This window comes from Anguilla rostrata, chromosome 11 (genome assembly GCF_018555375.3).
Source record: "Anguilla rostrata isolate EN2019 chromosome 11, ASM1855537v3, whole genome shotgun sequence".
Taxonomy (NCBI): Eukaryota; Metazoa; Chordata; class Actinopteri; order Anguilliformes; family Anguillidae; genus Anguilla; species Anguilla rostrata.
This window is the reverse complement of record NC_057943.1, coordinates 1,005,990-1,025,070: the sequence shown is the minus strand read 5'-3', so window position 1 is coordinate 1,025,070 and position 19,081 is coordinate 1,005,990. Positions and strand designations below refer to the sequence as shown.

The 19,081-nt window shown below is 47.8% G+C and overlaps 2 protein-coding genes across 3 annotated transcripts; both read left to right on the top strand.

Moving 5' to 3' along the window:
* Window positions 1-721: 721 nt before the first annotated feature.
* Window positions 722-8,532, top strand: gpd1a (glycerol-3-phosphate dehydrogenase 1a). Its single transcript, XM_064300392.1, has 8 exons — window positions 722-882; window positions 2,536-2,713; window positions 4,316-4,456; window positions 4,809-4,947; window positions 5,255-5,367; window positions 5,467-5,703; window positions 7,005-7,111; window positions 7,463-8,532. Exons 1-8 carry the CDS (start codon window positions 839-841, stop codon window positions 7,557-7,559), a joined length of 1,056 nt encoding a protein of 351 aa, XP_064156462.1. The 5' UTR covers window positions 722-838; the 3' UTR covers window positions 7,560-8,532.
* Window positions 8,533-8,660: 128 nt separating this feature from the next.
* Window positions 8,661-19,009, top strand: LOC135235154 (ceramide synthase 5-like). 2 transcript variants are annotated; one of them, XM_064300390.1, is made up of 10 exons: window positions 8,661-9,576; window positions 13,310-13,415; window positions 13,839-13,969; window positions 14,699-14,756; window positions 15,351-15,401; window positions 15,574-15,666; window positions 16,275-16,403; window positions 16,748-16,854; window positions 17,815-17,971; window positions 18,478-19,009. In XM_064300390.1, the coding sequence occupies exons 1-10, from the start codon at window positions 9,404-9,406 to the stop codon at window positions 18,637-18,639; spliced, it is 1,167 nt and encodes a 388-aa protein (XP_064156460.1). In that variant the 5' UTR covers window positions 8,661-9,403; the 3' UTR covers window positions 18,640-19,009. The 2 variants fall into 2 exon arrangements, with proteins under 2 accessions (XP_064156460.1, XP_064156461.1); XM_064300391.1 differs by lacking the exon at window positions 8,661-9,576 and adding an exon at window positions 9,947-9,969.
* Window positions 19,010-19,081: the final 72 nt, after the last annotated feature.

The window sequence follows — 19,081 nt, the reverse complement described above, 5'->3', positions numbered from 1 at the left end:
TTCCTGGTTCTACCCAGAAATCTGCCTCCTGACCTCGTCTGTTCACCACTGTCTAGACTAGAGGAAAAAGGAATATTTAGCAACATTTAGACTACATGTATTCTGCAAATGTGCTTTGCTGACCAAACTAAACACGTTGCATCAAACATCAAGGGTTTTGAAAATCACGATAAAACCTTGAATTGTTTGTATTGAATGGACAGTGGTTTCTTTACAAGTAGTTTCATGCAGCTGCTTGGATTGTGCTTAATCTTGCTTTTTATTCTGTTATACTGCAGGTCTCTGGATAAGAACAGTGCAAGATGTTTACTCACTGAAATTGGGCTTTTTGAAGTCATTTACCTACCAATCTGCCGATCTTAATCAAAACTACTCTATGTTGGTTGGTTGTTATGAAGCCTGTGTGTTGACTGAATTAGTGGTTTCCTCCAATAATAGTCATTCATCCGTAAAGAGCACAAACTCGCGTAAATGTATGCTCCTGATCGTTTCTCAAACGGGGCTTTCGGTCTATAAAGGAACGGTACTGAAAATAAACATGATCTACAGCGCCGAAAGGTTCTGCTCCTGCTCGTGCGGAATTGGCGTCAGTCCACGGACATGTTGAACTGGACAAGAGACTGGGCGGGCGGTTAGTGTTCGTGCTGTAACTGACCAATGAGAGTAAGCCTGTGCGAGTGGGTGTAGGCTTTCTCAAACGAGAACCAATGAATATTGTGGGCGTGGCCCAGGAGGACGGTGAAGCATTGCACGGCGTCTCTGCAGCAGCACGGGTAGGCGTTTGATAGTGAGGTTTATGTGAAGAGATATTACTGCGGTGTGGAAGCACGCTCGCAGTATGGATGCTCAAAAGAAAATCTGTATTATTGGCTCCGGAAATTGGTGAGTAAGTGATCGACGCAGATTGCTCTGATTGCGCCTGTGCCTGCGCGAAGAAAAAGTCTCTTCATTGCGCGTTCGTGTTCGGCTGCTGTGTATGTGGCTAGCTGTGGCGTGCTAGCTGTAGTATAGCTCGCTTGTGCGCGTACGATTCCGTCAACATTAGATTATTTTGGTCGAAAACAGAACGCTGTATTTGAAAAAATACAATTCACTCATGTTGACACTTGTCCGTTTAACATTTTAAATATCGCCAGATTGCCAGAAATATTGCCACGGGTTAAAAAAAATATTTTTTATAATAGCAGTCGATGTGTTTAGCTCTGCTTCATTGCTGTCCACCATACCAGTTCACGGGTTCAAGTTGTCTTCTGTGACAACAGGTGTTGAAAAAATGTGTTTTTATTTATCCAATTGGATAATTAAGGGTTTTTTAAAAAGCAATTTAAGGGCCTCGCCTGCGGTAAAGTTATTGTTACTGTTAACTACATGACTAGTTAATGTGTGTAGTCATTGGCAAACCTTCCTAGCTAGCTTGCCGGTTGTCTCGAATTCCTTGTGTTCTTGGGAAAGATTCAAGCATGAGCAGAATAATTGTAAAATTTGTTTTTTTTTCAGAATATTGATGATCCTGATCTCAGATTTAAATGCATATATATATATATATATATATATATATATATATGCGTGTGTTTCTGAATACAAGTTATGCTTGAAAGTATACAAGTAAATGGGGGAAGATATATATTCAAATGTTGGTTTATTGCTGGAATAAGATTTTCTATTGTTTATGTTTTTCTGGGAGTGGGAGGGACATGTAAGACTAAGACTGCCACTATTTAAAGAACGAATGTCATTTAAGGTAAACCATTTGGTCGCAGAAAAAACTTCAAACATGGATGGGGTGTTATTGTGTAGCGAACTGACAGCATCGGTTTAATTACTTTGAAGACAGAAACGTGAACACCACCCCCCCGAAAACGGTGGTATTAACAGAGTTACTCATTTCAGCCTACGGGTGAAACTGTTTGGAGACCGGTGCATTGGTGGCAATGGACCAGTAGCGGCCATGCACGTCGTCCTATCAGATTTACGTGCCTATTTCATTAGCCTTAATGAAAGGTTATGATCCTCGCTGTCTTACCATTGAGCTACATTAACAAAAAAGTTATCGGCTAACGTTTTCGTCTATCTGTTGCACAACCTTGTTAGGAACAGACTGGTCCCTCGCGGATTGTTTGCGGAATGCGCCTGAACAATGTTGTAAATACTTCAAAGGTGAAAGTGTAGGGTCTGATCTTGGTCATCGGTCCTTGCACAAACTCGCCCTTCCGCCCATTTGAGGAACGCTCTGCACAAGTCTTTTAAAGAGGGGACGTCAGGGCTGACCGCACAGAATCCAAAGAAAGATGAGTTGGAAAGTGTTCTTTATAAAAACAAACTTGTGGGTGGGTTTGCAAGCCCTAATCCTCTTGAATGGGTCCGCACAATACAAAATTAGTATGTGTGTGTGTCTAATGGTGTGGAGAATAGAAAGCTTTTAAACGGTGCAGTGCGTCTATCAGAGCGTAAGTGACGCTGTGTGGGAGTGCAGTGACAGCGGGAACATCGCGCTGAACTCGCTAAACCTTGACGCGGTTTACCGCACTCCTCCAGGGGTTCCGCCATCGCCAAGATCGTGGGCGCCAACGCCGCGCAGAACGCCAAGTTCGACAGCAGGGTGAACATGTGGGTGTTCGAGGAGATGGTGGACGGCCGCAAGCTCACCGAGATCATCAACACCCAACACGAAAACGTCAAGTATCTGCCTGGCCACAAGCTTCCACACAACGTGGTAAGGAGTGCTCGGGGAGGGGTTACCGTGGTAACTGGGAGTCATGACTAGAGGTTCGCTTGTGATTAATCTGGGTGAAGTCTAAAACTCAGCCGAGGTTCATTGGGAGTGTTAAGTGGGCTAGAGTTCACAGGGAATTTTCAGTCCTTGTGTGTTTTGTTGATAAAGTTGGTTTGTGGCTCACTGATCTATGAAAGGACAAACTCCACCGTCCAGTCACATGACCTAAGCAGATTAACTTGTAGTTATTTTTTTATGATCAGTTAATGCACTGCCTGCACAACAGGGGAATGTGGTATTGGTTTTTGGAGACAGTGTTGCTCACATAAGCAGCAAGGCCTTTCAACCAATCAGTGGACGGTTCATTTAGTGGGCTGCCAATCAGAAGTGAGAGATCCAGACATCCATCTCTACCGTTAAGAAATTTGCTTTGTCAAAATTTGACTCTCTTAAGAAATATTTTTCTTGCCTATAAATTTGGAAAGAATGTGCATATTTATCTTGTGGCTTAACAGACATGTTAAATTCGGTACAAAAAGCACAATGTCTTTTAGAAGCTGTTTAAATAACTCGCATTTTTTCTTACACCACACTTTTTCTAGCTAACCTGTCTTAAGATATTTTAATAAAGTGAAACACGCACACCATTGTCTCAACACCCTTTAAACAGCACGTTTTCATGCACACTAAAACCTCAACAGGAGATATAACAGTTTATAAATGATAGCATTGCTCTCCAGTAAGACTCATACAGAGGACCTCAACATACCTCCCACAGTGTATACACACTTAGGCATGGACACCAAATCAATTAACAAGAAATTAAGTCTGACTTTCAAATGGTATCCCATACTTGACCAATGATTTATGACTTCTGGCAAGGTTATTCTTATTGAAACTAAAGTGGCTAAATGGCTGTGGAATGAAAGCAGCTGATTGTATTCATGCAGTCGAGACAGACACTCTGGGGCTTGATACAGTGTTAGATATTATAGCCTGTTGGTGATCTAGAGCACTTGGTGCAGTGTTTTTAGGAAGATGGCGAGCATTGTTGGGCTGAATGGCCTGTTCTCGTCATTATGTTTACATTGGGTTAGGGTTAGGTTAGGTTAGGTTATTAACCCTGGGCAGGTTTCGGTGCTCCTCACTCTGAAGAAATGGAGCCCTTATTGGCTCTGGATTGTGTCTGCTCCACAGGAGAGAGGCTGCTGTATACAAGACCTTCACCTCTCTCTCTCCACCCCCTCCCTCCCTCTCTCTCTCCACCCCCTCCCTCCCTCTCTCTCTCCACCCCCTCCCTCCCTCTCTCTCTCTCTCTCCCTGTCCCCCCCACTCACACACACACACACACACACACTCTCACACACACTCTCACACACACACACACAGACACACTCTCACATACATGCGCACACACACACACACGTTCTCACACACATACACACACACGCACACACACACTCACACACTCACACGCACATACACGCACGCACACACACACACACACACTCACTCACTCACTCACACACACACACACACACTCACACACACACAAACACACATACACACACACTCTCACACATACACGCACACTTTCGGCAGATTGCTGTTCCTGACCTGGTTGAAGCTGTCAGTGGAGCAGAAGTCCTGGTCTTTGTGATCCCGCATCAGTTCATCGGAAAAGTGTGCGACACCATCAAGGACAAGATCCGAAAAGACGCTTTAGGACTGTCCCTCATCAAGGTGGGTGTGGCCGCACCCCTTCCCCTGACACGGGACCTCTGGGGTCTCACTAAATGTGGGAGTGGTATTTTAATTTGTTTAATTGTTTTTGGCAGGGCATGTCTGTTAGAGGTGGAAAATCCAGGTTCAGAAATTTAAAGTCCTCCCTAGTATTTTGTTCCTGCCACCTGGATTTGCTGATTAGCATAATTATTTAACCAGAACATAAAACTAATTAGTGAAGTCAGCTGGATGAGTTCATGGGTGAAGAAACACATGGCAGGACTTTTACTTTGTGACCCCTGGACTCTCCACCTCTGATGTCTGCTAACCTCTGACCTCTGACCTGTGTGTGTGTGTGTGGGCGTGGCAGGGCGTGGATGAGGGGCCGGACGGCCTGAAGCTGATCTCTGACGTCATCCAGGAGAAGCTGGGCATCACCATCAGCGTTCTGATGGGAGCCAACATCGCTAACGAGGTGGCGGAGGAGAAGTTCTGCGAGACCACCATCGGTGAGGGGGAGGGGGGCAGGGGGCAGGGGGCAGGGGCAGGGTGTGCTCACCATCGGTGGGGGGAGGGGGGGCAGGGCAGGGGGCAGGGGCAGGGTGTGCTCACCATCAGTGGGGGGAGGGGGGGCAGGGCAGGGTGTGCGCACCATCGGTGAGGACAGGAGGCTGAAATAATGCAGTCAGTGGTGTTTCCATTTCTCTCTCTCTTTCCCTCCCTTTCAATCTCTTACTGTCTTAACTCCCACACTTTCTTTCTCTCCCTCTCTCTTGCTCTCTCTCCCCCTCCCTCCCTCCCTCCCTCCCTCTGTAGGCTGTAAGAACAAGGATCATGGAGCTCTGTTGAAGGAACTGATGCAGACCAGAAACTTCCGGATCACGGTGGTGGAGGAGTCTGACGTTGTGGAGATCTGTGGAGCGCTGAAGGTAAGGTCCTCCGGCCACAGGTGGCGCTGGTCTCTCACGTTGAACTCATTTAGTAACTCATTTTGCCGTGTTGCTAACGCGCGCTGCACTGACCGTCAGAACGTGGTTGCCGTGGGCGCGGGGTTCTGCGACGGCCTGGGGTTCGGGGACAACACCAAGGCAGCGGTGATCCGGCTGGGCCTGATGGAGATGATCGCCTTCGCCCGGATCTTCTGCACGGCCGGCCCCGTCTCCTCCGCCACCTTCCTGGAGAGCTGCGGCGTCGCCGACCTCATCACCACCTGCTACGGCGGACGCAACCGCCGCGTCGCCGAGGCCTTCGCCAAGACCGGGAAGGTGAGGGGGAGGCGGGGGAGGGGGCGAGGGCGGGGAAGGTGGGGGCGGGGCGGGGGGAGTGAGGGCGGGGAGGTGAGGGGGGGGGGGCGGGACGGGAAGGTGAGGGGGCGGGGAGTGAGGGGGGGGGAGGGGGGACGGGAAGGTGAGGGCGGGGGAAGGTGAGGGGGGGGGAGGGGGGCGGGGACGGGAAGGTGAGGGGGGGGGGGAAGGGAGGCGGGAAGGTGAGGGGGCAGGGAGGGGCGGGACGGGAAGGTGAGGGGCGGGCGGAGGTGAGGGCGGGGAAGGTGAGGGGGCAGGGAGGGGCGGGACGGGAAGGTGAGGGGGCGGGGGGGGGGAGGTGAGGGGGTGGGGCAGGGCGGGAAGGTGAGGGGGCGGGACGGGGTGACGTGGTGCGGGTCAGGCTAATATTCTCATAGACTGAGCTGAAGTGACAGAGTTGGGAGCAGAGCGCTAGTCTGATCTCTCAGAGTGGATAATCCCAGCAGCAGGGAGAGTGCCGTTACGGAAATACTGCGCTCTTGTTTGGGGGGTTTTCCTGGGGAGGGGGCTGATAAACTGGATTTGTGGGGCGTGAATTGACAGTTTTTTCTGTTGTGGCGGCTGTAAATCCTTGCACCCCCAGCCTTGTACAGGAAGTGATGCAACAGCTGACCTGTCTGACCATGGCCCCTCAAGGCTACTATGGCTGATAGACTTTTTGAAGTGTTTACTTTCTAAAAATTGCAATTGACAGCTGAGGGAAGTGCTCCTCCTAGTGGATAACAGTATGAGCCACACCAGGGCGGTGTCTGAATCAGCACATTTGTCTACTATGGAGTATAGTAGCTGAGTACACTGGATGAGAAAGCTGTTAAGTAAATTTTCTCTCAGTGTAGTGTGCGTAAAATCCCAGGATGATATACTTATTATCAGGGTTTTGCTGAGTATATTCGGGAGCAAATTTTTCAGGAAGTGAATGACCATTTTGGTCCCATAAATAAAGCGCGTTTTTGCTTTAAAAACAAGGCACAGCTCAGCTGACGTTTTCCTTCAGCAATAACGCGTGAGCAAGGGCGAGATGTCTTGCAACACTTCATCAGTAAGGTTGGAAAATAGGTTGGAGGATATTTTTCGCACACTGCCCATCACTAAAACTAAAACAGCAGACTAAAACTGTATGGAATCGCAGTGGGAGGGGTTCCAGTTGGTATGGAAACACAGTGGGAGGGGTTCCGGTCGGTATGGAAACACTGTGGGAGGGGTTCCGGTTGGTATGGAAACGTAGTGTGAGGTGACCCTGTTTTGGGGTCTCTCTCCCCCAGTCCATTGAGGAGCTGGAGAAGGAAATGCTGAACGGGCAGAAGCTCCAGGGTCCGGCAACAGCAGCCGAAGTGCATCACATCCTCACCCTGAAGAACATGGTGCACAAGTGAGTGTCTTTATCACATCCTCACTGAGTATCACTATCTCAATATCACATCCTCACTGAGTATCACTATCACATCCTCACTAAGTATCATAATACCACACCCTCACTGAGTATCACAGTCACAATATCACATCCTCACTGAGTATCACAGTCACAATACCACAACCTAAAAACTGAATATGATAATCATAATCAATGTATTGCAACCTCACTAATCGAGCATTACAATCATAATCATATCACAAGTGCTGTCTGTAGCAGAACAGCCCGTACAGATGGGTTCCTTTAAATCGGCCAGACCGCCCCTAACTTTGCTCCTCCTTGGCTCCTCCCTCTCTCCCGCCTTCCCAGGTTCCCCTTGTTCAACGCGGTGTACCAGATCTGCTACCAGGGACACCCTGTCGGCGAGTTCATCAGCTGTTTACAGAACCACCCCGAGCACATGTAGCTCGCCTAACCAAGCTCTCCAGAGGGGGAATGAGTTTGGGGAGGGGGGGGGCAGGTAACGCCCACAGGGGCAGATGCAGCGCACAAGGGGGGGGGGGGTAATTTTAACGTTCACACTTTTATCTTTTTAGTCTTGAATTACACTATAAAACGGTGAAGGAGAGTGAAAGTGACTGGCTGACCAGGCTGGGGGAATACGGTCAGCAAGCACCAATAATCCAGCCACCCTGCCTGTGATTGGCTGGACCCACAATCCTGCCACTTACCGTCACCATGACTACCTTACCCGTGATGTCACACTGATTTAATTGCACGCACAGTTTTTATGAGCATGCTGCAGAAACATCATTTTTGTTCTGAGGTCATCGACATTCGCAGCCCTCCCTGCTTCTATTGGCTCAGAGGCTGAGAGAGGTGATTGGTGTGTTGCTGAGGGCTGACTGCGTTGCCTTCGCTGGGCGTCGGCCTGCCAGACAGTTGCAGTGGTAGTGCCTTAACGGTCCCGTCAGGTCTGAGTAACTGTCCCGTCAGGTCTGAGTAACTGTCCCGTCAGGTCTGAGTAACGGTCCCGTCAGGTCTGAGTAACTGTCCCGTCAGGTCTGAGTAACTGTCCCGTCAGGTCTGAGTAACTGTCCCGTCAGGTCTGAGTAACTGTCCCGTCAGGTCTGAGTAACTGTCCCGTCAGGTCTGAGTAACGGTCCCGTCAGGTCTGAGTAACGGTCCCGTCAGGTCTGAGTAACTGTCCCGTCAGGTCTGAGTAACTGTCCCGTTGTAGTCGCTCTGTTTCGTGTGATAATGATTCCGCCTTAAGCAGCCACTCGTGTTCCGGAACTCCCGATCGCCACGCTTCATCACCCCGCCGTGTTCCGTCCGTCTCTGGTGTGGAGGTGTGACCAGTCAGTGTGGAGCAAATGCATGTAAAAATACGTATCAAAGCAAGATTTGATATTCAAATAAAAGTATTTGAACTCTAAGGTCCTCTGTTCTTTTTCAAAATAAGTTTTGTTTGTGAATGTACGTGCATGCACGTGTGTGTGTGTGTGTGTGTGTGTGTGTGAGAGAGAGAGAGAGAGAGAGAGAGTGTGCGCGCGCATGCTGAAGTAGATGCTGTGGATGGATAGACTGCATCGCATTGCCACAGCTGTGCACATCAGTGTGCTGTTTTCAGAACTGGCAATCCCTCTGCTTTGGCTCACTCCGTCTAGAACACAGTTATCCAGGGGAATTCTACAACAGTAGCCCGTTTATATCCCCGCAGCACCAGTAGATGGCGCCATGTCATTGATACGAAGAGTCGGGCACCATAGCGTACGCACCTCCATCGATGTGGGTACCCCGACGAATGATACCAGATATACAGCTCCATTTCCTACGATATGTTAGAATTAAATTGTCATGTTTCTGCCTTTAATAAATTACCCGTTGCTACGAGGAGGAAAGGTTATAATCTCGCAAAGAGGACGCAGTTCACCAAGATGTATTTCATGTATCTCACTTTCTCTTCTCCAAGTATGTTTTGAGTGTACCAAACACTGGTCCAGCACCCATTCAAGACATTAAGCGAACTGTTTGTCGCCGAAGTATGGCATCAAGGATGTTAAATCAGCTCACAAAAAGACGCAAAAATACCGCCTCAGAGCAGATGTTCCATGACTGGGGGATGCTGATCAGGAGGTGGAGTTCAGTAGGCTAACTTACTTCCTTAACTCGACTGCAGGACTCCGCTGGAGTATAAACAAACCCAGCCTTGGCTTCCAAACCACACAGCAGCAGGATCAAAGGGGCGGCCACCCTTTCTTTTCCACTAAAAGCTTATTTTTGTTCGTGATAACCCTCTTCCGAACAATGGCTGCTCTCTCTGCCTGGTTTTGGAATGAAAGATTCTGGCTTCCTCAGAATGTTACCTGGGCGGACTTTGCGGACCCAGAACCCGGAGTGGAGTATCCCAAAGCCGGACACTTGTTCTCCGCTTTACCGCTGGCTTTGGGAATATTTGCTGTCAGGATATTATTTGAAAGGTATGTTACGCTGATCTAGTTTACAAGCTCATAATAGTCGTCCTGGTTGGCTTACGTGATAGTAGTTAACTGAGTTACTTCGCCCCAGCGTGATGTCATCTCAAATTTATATTAAATCAGTTTGCCATAAATGTATTTTGGGAACTAAGTTTCCAAACGAGTGAACAACGTTAACTCGCTTGCTAAATGTAACTTAGTCCACGTTCGTTTAAATAGCTTTGCAAATTTTACGCTTAAATTATTGAGCTTTGTGTTTTAGAATTAGGTGCGGATTTGCTTCAGTTAAATTTTTTTTATCAGTTGAGATCTGATAAAATTCGTTGGGCTACAACGTGACTCCCCACTCGGGGTCAATAAATTGGCGGACTCAGGCACTTGGAATGGGTGTGAGAGGTATGTGCCAAGATAATGTTTGCTCGTCAATTTCACTGCGTGCGCATCATGCGTTATTTGCGTACTCTCTCTCTCCGAGTGAGTGAGCGAGTTTGTGAAGTAGTGTCAGAGTCTGAGATTTTCTGTAGCCCGCGGCATTTTATATTAGCTGGTATTGAATTTTGAATCTGTAATCCAGCGAGTTTAATTTCTAACTGATGACAAAAGGTGTAATTAACTTTAAAAAAATATGTATTAATGTTGTGCGCGATAAGTGATTCATTCCAAGCCTGCAAGAATTGTTAAATTGAAGCCATGCTTGTTGTAGGTATCAGAATTACTTGGATTGAACTGCTTGGACTTCTGTAGTCCTCCTGTGATGTGGCCCGACTTCTGGCATCTCTTTACATGCAAGTCTAGCCTAGTTGTCGGTAGTAAGCCAGCATTTTCACACAAACCCAGACGTTAAACATTTGAGACCCAGCAGGAGAGCACCAAGAACATGCTGAAGAGAAGCAGCCTATAAAACATGGGTTGAAGGTCATAAATGAGAAATGAGCGATCATGGGGAGAAAGTTCCTTTTGATTAATGTGCAATCCGATGATGACAGGGGCAAAGAACTTTCAACTTTATTGGGTTTGAATCTCCGGACTTCAAAACAGGCTTCGTTCCTTTATTGTTTGCAGCACTTTTTCGGGTCTGTTTCTCAGTTGTAATAACTCATGGTGCCAGTTTCACGGACACAGATTAAGCTTAGACCTGGACAAAATTGTGTTTTGTATGGAGGATCTCCACTCAAAACTGAATTTAGTCTGGGACTGACCGTAGTCTTCCTTCGTCCAGTGCCTGTGCGGTTTCCCATGGGGTTAAGGAAGGCAGCGATGTTTCCACTCATTGGTGCAAATTGGAAATAAGCCGTGCCATTGGCCTACAAGGCTTTTTAAGCATTTATCTTTTCATCGGTTTGGCACTGTTAGTGTATCAAGTCACAGTCCTGTCTAACCTCATTATATTAAAGGCATACTATGCATGATAATCACCATGCTAAGGCATATCTATAATGCACTGGGAATCTTCATGCACTTTCGTCAAATTCGTGCACCTTTGGGACGTTTGGGACGTTTCTGGGAGTGGCGCTGCTTCCTGTGTGGAGAGGGGTGGGTGTTTGTTGGGTTTTAACTTGACCTACGCTGCCTGAGTGGACGGGGTTTAAGACAGAGGAGGAGAGTTCTTTGATTGTAAGCACATGCTAAGAAATCCTGCATAGAAAGCCTTTAGGCCTGGGTATTCCAAGAAACCAGTGGATGGGGGGAAGGGAGGGATTTCAGAGAGGCGATGTGCTAGTACGCCATCTTATTTGTTCCAGTTCCTTTTATGACATCACCCATAAATATACGGGCACAGGAGCAATGTGGCAGCAGGGCTAGAATACAGAATAACAAGAGTTGCGAAAGCTGTTGGCTCCATGTCATTTTCTGCTATCTGTCAATCTGCATGCTCTATGACACATACTGCATGCTCTATGACACATTCTGCATGCTCTATGACACATTCTGCATGCTCTCTGGGACATACTGCATGCTCTACGGGACATACTGCATGCTCTATGGGACATACTGCATGCTCTATGACACATTCTGCATGCTCTACGGGTCATACTGCATGCTCTATGGGTCATACTGCATGCTCTATGAAACATAATGCATGCTCTATGACACATACTGCATGCTCTATGACACATACTGCATGCTCTATGGGACATACTGCATGCTCTATGACACATTCTGCATGTTTTATGGGACATACTGCATGCTCTATGACACATACTGCATGCTCTATGACACATACTGCATGCTCTACGGGACATACTGCATGCTCTATGGGTCATACTGCATGCTCTATGGGTCATACTGCATGCTCTACGGGACATACTGCATGCTCTATGGGTCATACTGCATGCTCTATGGGTCATACTGCATGCTCTATGGGTCATACTGCATGCTCTATGGGTCATACTGCATGCTCTATGGGACATACTGCATGCTTGCACAAGACTACAGCCCAGTCAGACACACTCCCCACAGGTGTTAAATACTTTTCATCTGATGTACTTCCAAGTGTTTCTGGGGGGGGGTACACCTTAAAACAGGTAGCCTACACCTGCACTGCTGAGACACCAGCTGCCACACCTCTCCAATTTGACTTCCCCACTTTGATTTCCGTTCACCTCTTCTGTCTACCTGTCTCAAGTGAGAGCTGGCATGGTGGAGGGGGGGGGGGGGGTGGTCTGAGGCAGAGTCCCCAGGGCAGCCAGCAGCAGACTGTCTGTCCTCTGGACTCGTTTATGAGGGTGAGGGTTGGGTCGGTCTCTGACAGGCGGGGCCCTGTTTGAGTTGCACAGCGACCGCGGAGTCCTCCTTCCTCTGTGAATCATTGACCTCTGCGGAATCAGTGACTCACAGTGCAAAGCTGCTAGATTTCTCACAGGGAACTAATCCAGAGGTGTGTTCTGAGTGTCAGCCACTCCGCCACAGACATTCAGCTCTGGCTTATCAGACAGAGTTCAAAGGTCAACTCTGGAAGCGGAATTCTTTCATCTTTTTCTGGAGATCAGGGAGGTTGGTTGAGGTCAGGGAGGGTGGAGGTCAGGGTGGGTGGAGATCAGGGAGGGTGGTGGAGGTCAGGGAGGGTGGTGGAGATCAGGGATCAGGGAGGGTGGTGGAGGTCAGGGAGAGTGGTGGAGATCAGGGAGGGTGGTGGAGATCAGGGATGTGTCCACTTGTTCTTGTTCGCTTAATTGATGCAGTTAATAAGCTGTACGTATTTAGCTGCCATTTTGTTTCTGTAAATGTGTGGCAGTATTGCATTGCTGTAGCGACATATTGGTTTTCAGTGCAGAAAAACACTCCACAGTGTCCAGAATAAAACCCTGACTGTCACTGGCTTTGTAGGAGCCAACACTCCAGCTTAATTGAGAGCAGGTGTTGTCTCTCTCTCTCTCTCTCTCTCTCTCTCTCTCTCTCTCTCAAATTCAAATTCAAATTCAAAATGCTTTATTGGCATGAAATACATTTGTACATATTGCCAAAGCGTACACACAGAAACAGGAATAGGAATAGGAATACAAACAACATTGTGGTAACAACAACAATGCAAACAACAGTGTGGTAACGACAACAATGCAATTAACAGTGTGGTAATGGCCACAGTGAGTAGGCCATATAATAATAATAATAATAATGTAGAAAAGAGAAAATAGAAAAAAAGATATAAATGAATTAATAATTAAAATAAATATATTTGTGGTGGTCAACTAGTGTCCCTCTCTCTCTCTCACACACTCTTTCTCTCTCTCTCCAGATTTGTCGCTCGCCCATGTGCACACATCCTGCAGATCCACACAGAAGTCAGTCGGATGGCCACGCCCAACGGCGCCCTGGAGAGAGTGTTTACCTGCGTTACTAAGGTCAGCGCCCGGGTGTGTGGGGGTGTGCTGAATATTAAAGTTCTAGAAACAGCGGCTGCTCCTGCAGGCTCCTCTGAGGAGCAGAGTGGGGAGAAGTGCTTTGGGGAGCAGCGTTTTGGGGAGCGGTGTTTTGGGGAGCGGCATTTTGGAGAGCAGCGTTTTGGGGAGCAGCGTTTTGGGGAGCGGCATTTTGGGGAGCAGCATTTTGGGGAGCAGCGTTTTGGGGAGCGGCGTTTTGGGGAGTAGCTCCTCTGGGGAACAGAGTGGGGATCAGCAGCTGCCGTTTTTCTTTACTCCCCCATCCACCAGCTGAGTGTCTGATTCATCCCTCTCTCACTCCTTGCTTTTCTCTCTCTCTCCCTTCCTCCCTCTCCCTCTCCTCCCCTCTCTCTCTCTCTCAATCCCACGTCTCTCTCTCTCTAGTCTCCAGACTGCAGGCAGGTGGAGGGGCTCTCTAAGCAGCTGGACTGGGACGTGCGTGAGGTGCAGCGATGGTTTCGCCATCGACGTAACCAGGACAAGCCCAGCACCCTCACCAAATACTGCGAGAGCATGTAGGGCTCCAGAGTGTGTGTGTGTGTGTGTGTGTCACCCTGACCAAATACTGTGAGAGCATGTAGGGCTCCAGAGTGTGTGTGTGTGTGTGTGTCACCCTGACCAAATACTGTGAGAGCATGTAGGGCTCCAGAGTGTGTGTGTGTGTGTGTGTGTGTGTGTGTCACCCTGACCAAATACTGTGAGAGCATGTAGGGCTCCAGAGTGTGTGTGTGTGTGTGTATGTGTCACCCTGACCAAATACTGTGAGAGCATGTAGGACTCCAGAGTGTGTGTGCATGTGCGCATGAGTGTGTGTGTGTGTCTGCGTGTGCTGAATGTGACAGTCTGAGGGTTTTATTAGTGTCCAGAGAAGCTTTGTGAACAATATACAAACACATGCTCACACATGCACTCGTGCACACGTACACACACACATCCCATCCACTTATCCTTATGTAAAAAAGGCTTAAAAACAACTGAGTAAAACAAGACTTAAAAACACCAGCAGTACAAATGATCATAGTGGGTCACCTTCCTACCCCTCTGTCCCTACTGACAGACTTAAATAGGCTGAGCCATCAATTGCACCTGGTTTCAATTACAAATTAAATACAATTCAACAATTAAATTAAATCAATTTAACAATTATTACAAACAATTAAACAATTAACTGCCTATTGAAGGGCCACTCCTTCACACCTTATCAATCCTGTTTTTTTAACTTCTGTGTGTAATCTCTCTTCCAGGTGGAAGTTTGTATTTTACCTGTGCATATTTACCTATGGAGTGCACTTTCTGTGGAAGGTGAGTGCATGGCTGATCAGGTAACTCTGATAATGTTAATAATAAACCTGTTAAGTGTGCAACCATTTCAATGTATGTGCACTGTTGTAGTGTGTAGTCCTGTTTTTCTGTGTGATGATGCTGCTGTGTGTAATCCTGTTTCTCTCTGTAATCCTGTTTCTCTGTGTGATGATGTTGCTGTGTGTAATCCTGTTCTCTATGTCATCATGCTGCTGTGTGGTTATGTTGCTGTGTGACGCTGTTGCTGTGTGTAATCCTGTTCTCTATGTCATCATGCTGCTGTGTGGTTATGTTGCTGTGTGACGCTGTTGCTGTGTGTAATCCTGTTCTCTATGTCATCATGCGCGTGGGTTATGTTGCTGTGTGACGCTGTTGCTGTGTGTAATCCTGTTCTCTATGTCATCATGCTGCTGTGTGGTTATGTTGCTGTGTGACGCTGTTGCTGTGTGTAATCCTGTTCTCTATGTCATCATGCTGCTGTGTGGTTATGTTGCTGTGTGACGCTGTTGCTGTGTGTAATCCTGTTTCTCTATGAGGTCATGCTGCTGTGTGTGTGTCATTCTGTTGTGTATAATCATGCATCCTGTTTTACAGTCACCCTGGACATGGGACACAAGGCACTGCTGGTACGACTACCCCTATCAGGTATGTGTGTATAAGTGTGCTTGTGTGTGTTTGTATATGCATGTGTGTGTGCATATGCTTGTGAGTGTGTTTGCCTGCTTTCTCGTCTATGTGCAAGCATGTGCCTATATCTGTGTGCATGCATTTGCATGTATGTGTGTGAAGTTGTACATGCCTGTGCTCTGTGTCCCAGGGCCTCTCCCCAGGACTGCATCTGTACTACATGATGGAGCTGGCCTTCTACTGCTCCCTGTTCTTCTCCCAGTTCACCGACATCCGGAGGAAGGTGGGAGAGGCGGGGCTTAAGAGCAGAATTGCTTACGAAAGTGTTTGTGAAAGGTGGGGCTTGTAGAAGGCAGGACTCATGAGAGCTGGGCTTTATAAAGTGATTTTGTTGTGTTGGGTTGGTCTGCCTTGGCTATAATATGAGAAGAGGAAACTGCAGAGATATAGCCTACATGCATCCCCCTGAAGGTTCTCTCTGGTGGTTCTCCCTGATGGATCTCTTTGAAGGTTCTCTCTGATGGTTCTCTCTGATGGTTCTCTCTGAAGGTTCTCTCTGATGGTTCTCTCTGATGGTTCTCTCTGAAGGCTCCCTCTGAACGTTCTCTCTGATGGTTCTCTCTGATGGTTCTCTCTTAAGGTTCTCTCTGAAGGGTCTCCCTGATGGTTTTCTCTGATGGTTCTCTCTGAAGGTTCTCTCTGAAGGTTCTCTCTGATGGTTCTCCCTGATGGGTCTCTCTGAAGGTTCTCTCTGAAGGGTCTCTCTGAATGTTTACTCTGAAGGTTCTTTTTGAAGGTTCTCTCTGATGGTTCTCTCTAATGGGTCTCTCTGAAGGTTCTTTATGATTGTTTTCTCTGAAGGTTCTCTCTCGTGGTTCTCTCTGTCTGCAGGACTTCCTGATGATGTTTATCCACCACCTAGCCACTGTAGGCCTGATCAGCTTCTCCTATGTCAACAACATGCTGCGCGTGGGCAGCCTGGTCATGTGCCTGCATGATGCCGCAGACATCCTGCTGGAGGTGAGGGGTCAGGGGTCAGGTGGGAGTGGCCAGGGGGAAGGAGGGGGATCAGTGTTTGATTGGGAGAACCATACTGGATTTACCACTTTCTGAGTTTACCTGGTACTACAGGTAGACAGTGCAACCAGCTTCCACAGAAGTTATTGTATCTGTTTATTTGCTGTATTTCTGGTCTTATTTGTTAATCCCACACAGGACGAGGGCTCTTTGTGTCTTCGTCGCCATCGTCCGCAGATCAGGGCCACGTAATTGGCTGTACCTTCTGTGGTGTTGTGATTCTGTTTCTGGTTCAGTCGTCAGCGTTCTGTGGTGTTCACACTTGCTTCTCTGTCCCTCGTTCCCAGGCTGCTAAGATGGCTATCTACGCAAAGTCCCAGTGGCTGAGTGACTTCCTGTTTACCGTGTTTGGGCTCGTCTTCTTCAGCACGAGACTCGTCATCTACCCCGTTTGGTGAGGGGATGCCTGGGCGCATCCTAAACGCGCCGGTATACTCCAAACGATGCAGAACCTTTCAAACAAAGCAATGCGATTTGAACAAGAGACAAACAAAAAGATGCGGTGTTTTGAGTTTGTAAGGTGCGGTGTGTTCACTAGCAAGGCACCAGTTTGCAGTTTTCTTCCCCTGTCTGCGATTGGTCCATCCAAATATCACATGGTTGGTTGCGTCATGGTTGACCGGCCCAGGGGGCGGAGTTATAATTTCTTTTCTGGTTCATCTCGTCACTGTCCAATGGTAGCAGCGTTCTGGTCGTGACTGGAATACTTTTGAGATTAACACTTTAAAGCAAAGGGCTGCTGAACTCATGCAAGGGTGTTGTCATCTTTATGATCGATCACTCAGCGACTTTAAAGACAGTGAAATGTGCTAGAATTCCTGGCAAAAAAAGTTAGGCATCAGGAGTCCTGAGCTGCAAGACGCCCAGCGGTGTGGAGTGACATAAAAGGAAGAACATGGAGCTTTTATTGAGTAAACTGACATTGATGTTAGCTGGTGGCTCTTTTCGCAAAGTTCACACATCGTTTGGAGTATACTGCCTATCTTACTGCGGCGAGAGGGCTGGTAACTAGTATTGTGGGACATGGTGAGGGTGGGCTTATGTCATTTTTAAGTGCGGGGGGGGGCATGACCATTATGATCTTACTATGGACTTATGGCGGTGTTGTTAGAGTAATGAAGCGCAGGCGTGGCTAATTTTCGTAACTCCTTACTTCACTCTAGTGTTTCTTTTGCGCCTCTACATCATGAAACCTATGCACTGTGTCGTCGCTTGATAGAGCGTCTGCAAATGCTTAATGTAATGTAATGTAATGAGATAGCTGTAAGTCTAACAGGGCTAATGTTCTCCTGCAGTATCGTATGGACAGTAGAGTGTAAAATAGTCGCTGGCTTGTGTGTGTGCGTGTGTGTAGGATCCTCCACACCACCCTGTTTGAGAGCTGGCAGATGATTGGTCCATACCCGTCCTGGTGGCTCTTTAATGGGCTGCTGCTGCTGCTGCAGGTTCTCCACGTGCTCTGGTTCTGGCTGATCATCCGCGTCTCCATCAAAGCACTGATCCGGGGAAAGGTGTGTGTGTGTGCGTGTGTGAGGGCATATGAAACTTCTGTGTGCGTGAGAATATATGTACTTCCTGTGTCGGTGTGTGAGAGTAAATGTACTTCCTGTGTCGCTGTGTGAGAGTAAATGTACTTCTTGCATGGGTGTGTGAGAGTATATGTACTTCCTGTGCAGGTGTGTGAGAGTATGTGTACTTCCTGTGCAGGTGCGTGAAAGTATGTGTACTTCCTGTGCAGGTGTGTGAGAGTATATGTACTTCTTGTGCAAGTGCGTGAGAATATATGTACTTCCTGTGTCGGTGTGTGAGAGTATATGTACTTCCTGTGCATGTGTGTGAGAGTATATGTACTTCCTGTGTCGGTGTGTGAGAGTAAATGTACTTCCTGTGCAGGTGTGTGAGAGTATGTGTACTTCCTGTGCAGGTGTGTGAGAGTATGTGTACTTCCTGTGCAGGTGTGTGAGAGTATGTGTACTTCCTGTGCAGGTGTGTGAGAGTATATGTACTTCCTGTGCAGGTGTCTAAGGATGACCGCAGTGATGTAGAGAGCAGCTCGGAGGAGGAAGACGGGGTGAGGTCGGGGGTTAGGGTGACCCCCAGAGGGAGGGGCTTGTCATCCAAGAGTGAGAATGACACCAATGGTCACCTGACCTCCTCGCCATGGCAACAGGGCCACTGAGATGGGGAGACCACAGAGCGCAAAGGCGGAAATGGCACCGGTGTGCACCCCAAAAAAAAAACCAACCCCCCAAATCCAGAACTCTTCCGTCCTAATCCCACTCCCGTCCCAGAGAACACTGAAGGAGAGTAAGGGGAAGGCCCACATATCGCAGGACTTGGATTTAGGGGTGAGAGCGGCCGGACAGACAGACACTGAAGGTGGACAGATGTACTCTGAAGATCCTGACTCTCTCCCCCTCACTCCCCTGACTGGAGCATTCTGGGTTTTTTACTCTCTCTTCTTGATCATGCTGTGTTTGTTTTTTTAAGTGACTTTTATTGTGAGACCAAACACTTTATTATTAAAATGTTGATTGCTTTGAGCATAACGGTGATTTTCTTTACTGATTTTTATTTTTTTCCCCATTGTTAGAACTTGGTAGATCATTCTAGTGAAAAAC